This window comes from Gossypium arboreum, chromosome 5 (genome assembly GCF_025698485.1).
Source record: "Gossypium arboreum isolate Shixiya-1 chromosome 5, ASM2569848v2, whole genome shotgun sequence".
Lineage (NCBI taxonomy): Eukaryota > Viridiplantae > Streptophyta > Magnoliopsida > Malvales > Malvaceae > Gossypium > Gossypium arboreum.
In genome coordinates this window covers 47856737-47868867 of record NC_069074.1, presented here as the reverse complement: position 1 = coordinate 47868867, position 12131 = coordinate 47856737, and the positions used below count along the sequence as shown (strand labels likewise).

General features: G+C 34.8%; 1 protein-coding gene across 1 annotated transcript; it reads left to right on the top strand.

Annotated features, from left to right (window-relative positions):
* The first annotated feature begins 470 nt into the window (after positions 1 to 470).
* LOC108463765 (uncharacterized) lies at positions 471 to 7033 on the top strand. The gene is made up of 16 exons (XM_017763672.2): positions 471 to 707; positions 803 to 878; positions 1065 to 1196; positions 1968 to 2328; positions 2411 to 2506; positions 2584 to 2663; positions 3081 to 3156; positions 3241 to 3417; positions 3774 to 3878; positions 3977 to 4072; positions 4252 to 4344; positions 4440 to 4478; positions 4563 to 4604; positions 5276 to 5406; positions 5526 to 5652; positions 6456 to 7033. Exons 1-16 carry the CDS (start codon positions 632 to 634, stop codon positions 6618 to 6620), a joined length of 1872 nt encoding a protein of 623 aa, XP_017619161.1. The 5' UTR covers positions 471 to 631; the 3' UTR covers positions 6621 to 7033.
* Positions 7034 to 12131: the final 5098 nt, after the last annotated feature.

Below are 12131 nucleotides of genomic sequence, written 5' to 3'. Positions count from 1 at the left end.
TTGAACCCCTCTGTATATATACTTAAAATTTTAAGATGATATTTTTTAAGAATTTTTAGTATTGATAATTTTTTTTAAATTCAAGTCAATTACAATGCCATTTTTTTGTTACATGACGGTAAAGTATCAAGTCAAGTGTGTATTTTTTTTAATTTAAAAATGTTACATTAGTGAAATTGACAAAAGAATGTTAACGATGGTAACGAATATATTTAACTTTTTAGGTCCAAAAACAGAGAACCAAAATTCTTAAAATTTAAAATATGTGGACTAAATTCTAAATGTATGAAAAGTATAAGCATTTGAAGCATATTTTAGTCTTTAATTCTTTTACCGTACAATTTGACCAAAAAATAATTAGCCAATTGTGAAGTGTGGGTTTAAAATTATGCTAGTAGTTTATATAAAATTAGGGCCCATCTAAGAGGGGTATTATTGCTAATAAAGGAAAAAGTTGGGGCTAAAAATAAATTGGAACAATAAAACCCGCGAAAGTGCAGAAGCCACCTTTTGCCATATACTTATCCAAAGCAGAAAATTTCCCGCCATTTCTCGCATCAGCAAAAAGGAAACCCTAACAGATTGACAGAAATCAACTGAGAGAGTGAGAGTGGGAGTGACGGAAGCAGCCATGGAAGAGGAGATCAAAGCAGAGTTCTTGAAGAGTGGGTTTACTCTTGACGAAGAACAAGAGATTCTCAAAAAATGTGAGTTCTCTTTTTTAAATTTCAATTTTATCGCCGTCTCCCACTCTTATTTTTGAATAATTGGTTCTAAAAAGATCCAAATTCTTTCTTTTAAGGTCATACATTTTGTCAAGATTACCGTCTCGAGCCTTCCGATCTGGTTTCAAGCTGGGAGATTTATTATCTCAATCGGTAATTCTACTGATTTAGCTAACCCTCTTTTGTGTTGTTAGTATTTGTGTAGGGACAAATTCATAGAGTACTTTCGTGTATGGTTCCATTGTTGTTTTGTTTTGTTTTTTTTCCCCTTAGACTTTGAAGATCTATTAGGTTTATTTGAGTGTTAATGCTCCGATTAAAAGCCTAATTTTGGTGCAGACAACTTGATGAATCTGTTGTGAAGGATGCAGAGATGGATGGGTTTTTAGGGCACCTACAGAATGAACAATTACGGGCGAGTGCTAAAAAGGATCCTGGTTTGCATATGTACTCTTTTAAAGACGTTGTCATGTGAGTATTTTTCATGTTATCCTGTTTCATATACTGCTATCTATTCACCTTTTTTACATACCTTTAGAAAAAAGGGAAAGCAATTATTTGCATGTTTTCTTGTTTGTTTGATCAAATGGGCCTAAGAGGATAAGAAATTTGTGTGCACTGGTTGAATTGCCGTATAATTCATACGGCAAGATTGGCAAAATAACCTCAACTTATTGGGTTTTGACCCAACCCTATAAGAGTGTTTTCTTTTCTTTTTCTTAAAATCCGGTTCTGGGCGAGGGCGGGTCATGTGGGTTTTCTGTGAAAATTTTCAGGTTCAGGTTTAGACGGTTTTAGAACAAATCCATCTGGACCTGGGATATTTACTAAGATATCTCTCTTTTAATTTTATAACTATTTTTATATATTTTAATTAGAATTCTTTAATTTTTACTTGACTTTATTATATGTGTTTGATATGGTTGGTATATTATTAGAAATGGAGCTTAAGTTTTGGGGTGGATCACGGTTGGAGGGTTTGTTCATGTCGGGATTAGGTTAGGGTGCTAGAACTTAAATTTAGTTCAGGTTTGGGGTGGGGTCTGTGGAAATAGTTGAATCCCCAGTGTCATTCATATGGCATTTGTGGATGTATAATTTTTTTTTTCTTTTATATCTGGTAATTGTGGTTGAATTTCCACTTGAAGCATTACCAGAGGCTTCAAGTCCTGTGTTTTGGATTATATTGTAGAGTTTCTAATCTAAGTGTAGTTTTTAAATCATGGGACGTGATTGGCCCAGGGTTCTTGATGCTGAAGATGAAGATACAAAAGATGTTATTCTTGGAACTCCAATAGACAAATATGAGAAACTTCAGTTGGACATATATGACTCGGCTCGTAAAACAAATGGGAACATTTATTCTTCTGAGAGAAAATCAAAACTAGTGACACCGTTTGGGAAACGAAGTAACAAATTTGTGGTCAAATTCAACATTGATAATCTTCCTACTATAGAGACTGCCAATGGCATTGAAGAACATTATGATCTTGAGGATGGAATTATTAAAAGGGTTCAACCTTTAAAAAGCTCTTCATTGGTGGTCCACCGATCAGGGCTAGAACCAGGTTGCAGGTTCATGTATGACAGGATTGAAGACAGGGTATGTGATAGTTATTATAGCATGAATGATTTGTTGTTTTATGTGCGATGTATGTTACTAAGATGGTCTATCGTTGGTACAGTTCAATGCAATTGAAAACCGCATCAGAAAGCATGCAGCTGCACTTGTTGCATCTAGTCTCTACGAAGAACCAATGGATCCATCAGTTGCTTCGCAGGTAGTCTGCTGTTTCACCAGTCTTTATCTCTCAGTGTCTTCAATTGTCTGTGCATCTAAAAGGATTTATTGCTTTAGAGGAGCATGTTTGCTGTGGGGATGATCTGCTGTGATGGAGAAGGTCATCTAAATGATAAATCTATCTTGTTGCAAAGCAGGTAAAATTTCCTGGTCCTTCTATTTATTGTATTCATGTACATCAACCAATTAAGAGGGAACCAAATAGGTTTTCTTTATGCATTAACATGTGAGAACATAGTCAAATATCATATAGGATTTTATTATTGATGAGTCAGCCACATAACAAATGAATTATCAAACTCTTTATCACGTGTGCCATTGTAATTAAATTCTGAATAGAACTACCTGACCATATGGTGTGAGACCGATTTGGTTGATATAATATTTTTATTCAACCTAAATCTGGACTTTAGGCATTCGTTAGTTTCTATTTAAGGGTGTTGCTTTGTAAATGGAGGTCTGGACTACTCTCAACACTTTTCACATTAGGCAAAAAGCGTTTATCTATGCTGTTCTAATTTTCCTTTCTGGGTGTCTTTCTATTGTTTTGACAGTGTTGAGCATTCGAGAGGGCAACGTGTTCGTCTAGAGTTAAATAAACTGAGTCACTTTTCTGTTTTTCCAGGCCAGGTAATAAACATTATAAAAGATTGTTGGTTTTGTTTTTTTTGTCAATAAATCCCAAATCAGCCTGGAGATATTTCTTCTGTGCAGATTGTAGGCATCAAGGGTCACAATCCTAGTGGCCATTGTTTGATCGCATCAGAGCTAGTAGATTCTGTTCCTTTATCCATTGCTGCAGACGCAGATTTGCCTCCTACAAAGAAGCAAGCTTTAGATGAGGAGATTCAGGCAACTCATCTTTCCTCCACGCCAACAGAGACCACAATGGTGCGTAGGATAGTCTTCTATATAAGATAAATATCATAGATTTGTAATTTTTGGACTCATGCAGCCATGGCAAGTTGGATTTCTCTTTAATGATAGTTCCTATATCGTCCTGTCTCTTCCTTTTTCCTAAAATACTGTGTCCAACACGTCCTAAACATTTTTGGACATGAGTATGGAGACATGATCTTTTAAGGACCCTCCAAATACAGGGAAAACTTGGGGAAAATTATCAAAGATGACTGTACCAGATACAAACCCGTATTTTACACTTATTCCTTGAGTCTAAGTGCTTCCCCTTTTAAATTTTTTGTTTTTGTTTTTAGCAGATTCTTTTAATGTGATGAATGTTTGAACAGATTATTGCCGCTGGTCCATTCACTACTACAGACAACTTATTATTTGAACCTCTTTCAGAACTGCTTGCCTACGCAACCAGAAACTCTCCACAGTTGCTTATACTGGTGTGAACCCACCGCACTTTTCCCCTGATGCTTTTATAGAATTTTACTGTTTCAAGTAACCAGGGAACTTCTTGTGTTGGGTTATTGTTAATTTTCAGTTAGGACCTTTCATCGATTCTGAACATCCACAGATCAAGAAAGGAACTGTTGACTTGAGTTTCGATGATATATTCCAATCAGAAGTTCTTAGAATGGTATCTATAAAGAAAAAGTTACTACTTATGTTCTATGTTGCTCTTTTCATATTTCCTTGTTATTTTTGTTTGACATGTAGTGACTAGTGAGGTATGACTATGGAAATACGACACATCCTAGTCGGAGTAACATAACTTAGGCTTTTTCATTCATCTGTTTTTCTTACTGGTATTTTCAGGTTCAAGATTATTTGGAATATATGGGACCCAATGCTCGGTTGGTTATGGTTCCTTCCATACGAGATGCTAATCATGATTTTGTTTTCCCTCAGGTCATTTTTCTTTTGCCAAACAAAATAAATTATGCTTCTCTGTTTGATTTGTTGATATTTTGATATGCTGAAATTTACATTTGAACTTTATGCAGCCTGCTTTCGATCTCGATTCTCTCAATGTTAGGCTTCAGGTCTGCTGATCTAGTGATGACTTCCTACTCACAGTCAATACGTTTTCATACTTTACATGATCTTGTTTCTCTATTCTTATCCAGATAACCAGTCTCAATAATCCAGGGATTTTTGAGGCAGATCAGGTAAAGCAATGACGACCTTCATGCCACTTTTATCAATTCTGTTACTTTATTTACCTTTCACTACAGCTTCTGCTTTTTGGATATGTTACTTGGATTCAGAGGTCAGTCTTGGATATAAGTATCCAACGCGGGTATATTCTGTTTTTAAATTTTTTTTGAATTTATTTGGAGAATCATCATGTCTGAATATGTTGGAGACTTTTAAGTCCCTGACATGGATACTCTAGGGAAATTGAAGAGTTGAGAGTAACATAGCTTAATAGAGTGTAACTTTTAAGCCAGTTGCCGAATAAGACAATTTAACTTGGAGCAATAGAACATGTAAAAGTATATTCCATACTAATTTTGGACTAAGTTCCAACTTTTCATTTTTCTTAAAAATGTGTCTAAAACTTGAGTTTGAAACATATCCGGACATGATATGATAATATCATCCTCCTAGTACTCTCCAAATATACAAAAATCTAACAAAAACTTGAACATAACCGTGTTCAGAACACACCTGGTATCTGACACTAGCACTCGTGTTCAATTTATATTCAGACATGGTACAAGGATGCAATCCTCCTAGTACCTTCTAAATATATGAATATTTTGGAAAACCTTAACATATTTGTGACAGACACTCTATATGACAATCAAATTTGAGTAGCATAAATTTTTGATTTCAGGTCATGATAGGTTGCTGTACGGTAGATATTCTCAAACATCTTAGTGGGGAGGAGATGTCAAGACATTCAATGGATGGACAACCTAATGATCGGTTGAGCAGACTTGCCAGCCATATTCTTAGCCAACAGAGGTATCTTTCAATAAGTTATCTTTGTTGAAACTCATTTCAGTTAATGATTTCTTGGTTCAATCATAAGATAGAAGTACTAATCTATCAAATGTATCTTATTAATTGATGTTACGAGACAGCTTTTATCCACTGTATCCACCAGCTGAAGGTGTCCCAATGGATTTTTCCCTTGCTTCTGAAGTTCTTCATATATCCTCAGTTCCAGATCTTCTTATCTTACCTTCAGACATCAAGTACTTTGTCAAGGTTAGTAGTAACGATCCTAAACTGTCCTACGTTTTTCCGGCCTTTTATTTCTCTTGAAATGTTTGTATACAATATTCATGTTCAACTTATTGAAACATAGGTGCAGAAATATCCTCTCTAAGGATCATCTATATATGTAAACTTAGATAAACCTTTGATTTTTGAAATATCTGTATTTGTTGTCCTTGTTTGATATATTCAAATATAGATATAGGAATATAATCCCTAAGGATCCTCTAAATATATAGAAAAAACTAGAAAATATTTATTCTTTTAAAATATTTGTATCAGATATCCATGTCCGACATCTTCAAACATAGATATAAGAATATTATTTCTAAGGATCCTTTAAAATATATAGGAACACTTAGAAAAACCTTTGTTCTTTTTGAAATATATGTATCCGACGTCCATATCCAACACATATTTGGACATAAATATTGGAATTTGATCTCTAAGGATCTTCTAAATATATAGAAAAACTAGTCAAATAGTTAAATATACTCGTGTTGAAAACATCCGGAGTCCAAGTAACTTAGAAATTGCCCTGTTCCAACTTCAGTTGAAACAACGAAGAAAAAGAAATGGCTCCCTATTTTAACTCTTTATTTTCCTTTAAGTGCTCATGTCTGGCACTCATATTCGACATATATTCAGACATTGGCATGATATATGATCCTTTAAGACCCCGTAAATATTTGAAAAAATTGAATACACATGTGGGGTACATACTCATCAAAAAGTTCGAGTAATGATAAAGGAATGTAAACCTCATACATTCTGCATGTTCTTTCTGGTTGCAGGTGTTACCTGTAGGGGGGACAACCGAAGGGGAAGAAGAACAAATGAAAAGATGTGTTTGTATTAACCCGGGAAGACTAGCTAAGGGAGAAGGCGGCGGCACGTTTGTAGAGCTAAAATATCAGGGGAGTTCTGATAAGATGAATGCTTCAATTATCAGCATATGAGTCTCTTGCATTGCCTTAAAAATGGACACGACATTCCTTGAGAAATGGGGGAATCAAATGCTAGGAGCAGATGCAAAGAAGGCAAAGTTACAAAATTGAAGTTCGTGATGTATTTGATATAAAGATATGATATGGTAGCTTCAGAATGTCATTTTGTTAAGACCAAACTAATTGCAGAACTAGATAGAAAAAAGAGATTAGATGGTAAATTTGCCTGTATTATTGTTATTAATCTTTTGTTAACTTTTTTTCATACAATACAGACACTACCACACTGTTGAAATTACGGATCGAACCTTGTCATAAGTATGGATGAACTTCCCTTCGACCAATGGGCTTACTTTTGGAGTTCCTTTTGTTCTTAAAGGATGTTCTATGTCTGATGTAATCATAAATTGTATCTAATATTCTTATATGGGATGTATTTTTAGCTTAATTGGATTGGGAATGGATTTGTTTACAGATTAGGATTATTTGTTTTAACCAAAAAGGGTTTATCTTTTTTTTTTGGGTTGATAAAAACGACCCAAAGGTCAACATCACTTTATTGCATCTTTCAAAATTAAATCATGAATATCTAACAGGTAATCAACATCCAAGTTCATAGCCCAGTTCTTCTCTTTTGCCATCTTACAAAGACGGTCAGCAACACTATTATAGTTATGAGGAGCCCAACTCAAACTTAAAATAGGAAAAAGAGACGGTTTGCTTATAAATGAGTCACAAACAATGGCCCATAGTGGTTAAATCTAAATCTCTTTTATAGAAACGGTTGACTAAACTTGCATAGTCAGATTCCAGCTCCAACTTATCCTAACCTCTTATCCTTGCAAAATTAATGCTCTCTTCCATAGCCTGCATCTCAACCCTCTCAATATTTATCTCTTTATTCATGGACCCCGTCCGACCCCCAAGAACAAAACCATCGTTATCCCTCGCCACAAGATCGAACCACGTTTGATTGCTGAGAACAGTAGCGTCAAAGTTGATTTTCACCACCCCCGGGGCCGGCTTCTTCCACTCTCGTCCGTGGCAGCATAGGAACTTCCTCTAAGTTAAAAATCCGAAAATCATGACTTAAGGATGCTGCTCTTTCCCAAATAACTTTGGCCTCCTCCTCCACCCCCCAAAAAATACGGTTATTCCTACTATTCCATATATTCCAGAGAACTGTGATAAAATCAGAGACAACCATCTTGTCCAGCACATGAGCCACCGCTTCAATCCAGTCAATACAACAGGAATAATTACCATCGAGAAAATTGTTGTGGCAACCTCCGTACTCCAACACCACCCTAGTCTTCGGACAATCCTTCATAGCATGAATCAAAGTTTCTTTATCGTTCCCACACCTCGGACAAGAACTATTAAACCCGTGACGGATGCTAGCAATTTTATCATACGTGGGAAGGATCTCGTGACCTAATCTCCAGCAAAAAATACGGAAAAAATTAATTAGAAAAAATACGTGGGAAATTAGGGACCAATTCGAATAAATTGCAAAACTTGGGTTCTAGAAGAAATTTGTATGAAATTGCTTTGGGAAATTAATTAGAGGTCCTTAAAGAGTAATTTACCCAATTTTTAAGTTTTTGGACAAAAATGGGCATGCATGGAAAATTTTGGAAGTTTAGTAAGGAATGAGATTTTGATCATTTGGTAATAAACAAAATAAAAAGGGAAAAATCAAGCTAAAATCAGCTCATTTTCTTCTCCATGCTGCCAAATTTCTAAGGGTCTCCATAGCTAGTTTTTCCAACATTTCAAGCTTGATAGTAAGTCAATCCTAGCCCCGTTTTTAATGTTCTACGTATTTTTGAGATCCTCGTAACATGCTCTTTCTATTTCTACCCATATCTCATGCTAAGGTTCATGTTTAGAAAATTACCCATGCATGAGATGTTTGTGTTTTGATGATTTATGGAGGAATATGAGAGTTTAAAGGATGGTAAACAACTTTTACTGAATGGTTTTTCATGGAAACGACTTAAAGGACTAAATTGCAAGAGTTGTGAAAATGGATAGAAAAATATAGAATGAAGGAAAAACACCGGCTGCTATGAGTGTGAATAACATTCAGCTAGGCTTGGGTAGCCAAGGAATTACATGCATTTCATTATATGAGCCTTAAGACTAAATTGTAAATATCGTGAAAGGTTAGGTGCAAAATGGTCATTTTGCCCAGGAGTTTTAATCCTAAAATGAAAAATGTGATGTACGAGGAACCAATTCCGGAGGTCGACCTTGGAAAACGAAAGGTTTCGGAATAACTGAGACACGAATCCGAAATGACTACCAGGTAAGTTCGTATAACCCGAAGTAAACTCTTAATATACTTAAAAATGCATGTTCTTGAATGTATGATAATTAGATATTCATTGTATGATAATCCGTAAGACGTGCTAGTGTAAATGAAAACAGGATAAATGTCCTGGTTGAAATAAAAAAGGGGAAATCCGATTGTAACACCCCTTATCCATATCCGTCGCCGGAACAGGGTACGAAGTATTAACAAATTATAGTATATACTATTAAATAAAACCCAACAAAAATATGGCGTGCAATTTGATCATGAATCATTATAACATATGCCATTAACAATACAAACCAATTTCAAAGGCTTCGTACAAAATGATTAGTTTGATACTATAAGTAGTATTTTAAACCTAGTCAATTATGACACGTAACAAAATAACTAAGTCTGCTATACATGCCATATTTCAAAATGTTGAGTTCATATACCAAGAGTATTGATAGTGCGGGCGGATCTTCAACGATCTCTAACTCCTGTGCTAGCTGGATGACACTATAAGACAAAGGAGAGAAAAGAAAGTAAGCTTATAGCTTAGTAAGTAAGTATATAAATAACAGATAAGGAATCTAATATGTCTACAACATAACTCAATTATATCATATTTTTAATTTTTTTACTATTTACTCTGGTTTGATCAAGCTGTCCCTCCTGTGTCATGATCACTAAATAAATCATAACTTGAGTTACGAAACTCGAAATTAAAATTCATAAAATTTCCCTGAATCTAGACTCATAAAAATTATTACTAATTTTTTTCTAGAATTTTTGGTTCAGCCAATTAGTACAGTTTATTAGTTAAAGTTTCCCCTGTTACACAGCTCAACTGATCTGACCTCTGTTCACTACGAATTGAATTTCTCTCAGTACACAATTCAAATAACCATGAAACCTATTTCATTTAAAACTAGACTTAATAAGGAATTTATGCATATAAATATATTTCTTAATTTGTTTTGTACAATTTTTAATGATTTTTAAAAGTTGGAACAGGGGATCACATAGTCATTCTGAGCAAGTCACACACAATTGTAAATATCTCAAAATATAGAATTCCTTTACTTTCTCTGTTTCTTTTATATGAAAATAGACTCATTAAGATTTAATTTCACATCTCATTCAACCTCTAATTAAATTCCTTATATTTTTTGTGATTTTTGAAATTCACGTCACTGATACTGTCCAAAACAGTTTTAATGCTAATTTCACTCTTTCACATATTCTTTGTACTAACCTCATTTTAACTTATATATATATATATATCACAAATCATTTTCACTACATTTCATACATCATAAGTATAGGCCCATGACTACAATGTCACCACAAAGCCATCCCGTTGAACAATTCGGATTAATCCTCGATACTTGATGGTTTTAGCACATAGCCCCACCATCATATTTCATTTAATTCGGCTCTCTTGTACACATGGTGAACACTTAGTACCACTCATGCGACCTAGCTGATTTGTCTCGTAGCTCTCTTGTCTACATGGTATCCTTCACTTGGAATCACGCATGCGACCTAGCTACATTTATCTCTCACGTAGCTCTCTTGTCTACATGGGATACATCCCGTATCACACATGTGACCTAGCTACTACATAGTATCTTGTAGCTTTCTTGTACACATGATGTGCACTCGGCACCATACATGTGACCTAGCTACGCCCCCTCTATTTTATTCGATCTTTCTGAATGTTCAACCGGGATCTCTCTCTCTATTACTTATTTCCATTCTTCCAATAGTCGATTTATACTTCAACATCATCTAATATATATAATAGGCTGAAATATAAGAATGTAAATGAAATTAATGTATTATTTACATACAAACTTACCTCGGTGCAATGTAACGCCCCGTACCCGAGACCGTTGTCGGAGTCGAACACGAGGTGTTAATGGACTTAATTCATTACTTAAACAGCTCATACAATTCATTTTAAAATTTCCAGACAAGCTGGCTAATTGCATCACAGTCGCTTTAAAAATCATATCTCGAGTTCCGAAACTCGAAATCCAATTCCGTAAATTTTTCCTGAAACTAGACTCATATATCTATCTACTAATGTTTTTCTAGAATTTTTGGTCGGTCCAATTAGTACAGTTTAATAGTTAAAGACTCCCCTGTTTCAGGGTTCAACTACTCTGACCTTTGTGTATTACGAATCAGATATCTCCCTGTACAGCGCTTCAATGACTATGACGTTTGTCTCTAATAAAACTAGACTCAATAATGAATCTTTACATATAAATAATGACTTCTAATTATCTTTGTAAAATTTATGGTGAATTTCCAAAATCAGAATAGGGGATCCAGAAATCGCTCTGGCCCTGTTTCACAAAAATTTAAACATCTCATAAAATACAGCTCATATACCTGTTTCGCTTCTTCCATATGAAAATAGACTTATCAAGCTTCTATTACATAATTTATTCATTATTTAATTCCATTTCTAATTTTTTTAGTTATTTTTCAAATTCACGTCACTACTGCTGTCTGAATCTATTTTATGGTAAATTTTACCTATTTCATGGTTTCCATGGATTAGCTAGTAATTTGACATACATAACACCAAATATGATCATGATTAGCCATTCCAATGGCTACTCATTACCAAGCATTTCCATACCACTCAATAACCATATTATAAGACCATATATACAAAATGATTATAATGTTATACATGTCATACTCAAAATATACAAGCCATTATGCCAAGATGGTATACGGATAGTGTGAGCGAGCCTCCGACCGTTCCCAATTTTCGAGCTGGCTTGTCAAAACTACAAGGAATGAAAAGGAGGGAGTAAGCATAAATGCTTAATAAGTTCACATGCAAATAGCAAGTAACATAACCATATAAGCAAACATAAAACATCATTTGCATAATCATCACCAAGACATTCATATCACATTTTCATTTATCATTTTACCATATTGTTGTTATATCGATTTTTCAACCCGAGGGTTAAGTACATACCTGTTCAAAGTACCCATTTCACAACACTTAACAATGCATCCCTTTCATCTTGAGTATTCCTCCATTTCAGTAGAACTTTACCCGTTGAACACATCGGAATATAATTCGGATACATGGAAAGTTTGCACATAAGTGCCACATATGTAGCCAAGCTACCATGTAACCCGCCCATAAGTGAACTCGGACTCAACTCAACGAGCTCGGGCGTTCGCATCCA

Coding starts and splice junctions, on each gene's coding strand:
- LOC108463765 (XM_017763672.2), top strand. CDS start 632: ATGGAAGAGGAGATCAAAGCAGAGTTCTTGAAGAGTGGGTTTACTCTT. Junction 4,605..5,275: donor GGATTTTTGAGGCAGATCAG/GTAAAGCAATGA, acceptor TTTTGATTTCAG/GTCATGATAGGTTGCTGTAC. Junction 5,653..6,455: donor ACATCAAGTACTTTGTCAAG/GTTAGTAGTAAC, acceptor TTCTGGTTGCAG/GTGTTACCTGTAGGGGGGAC.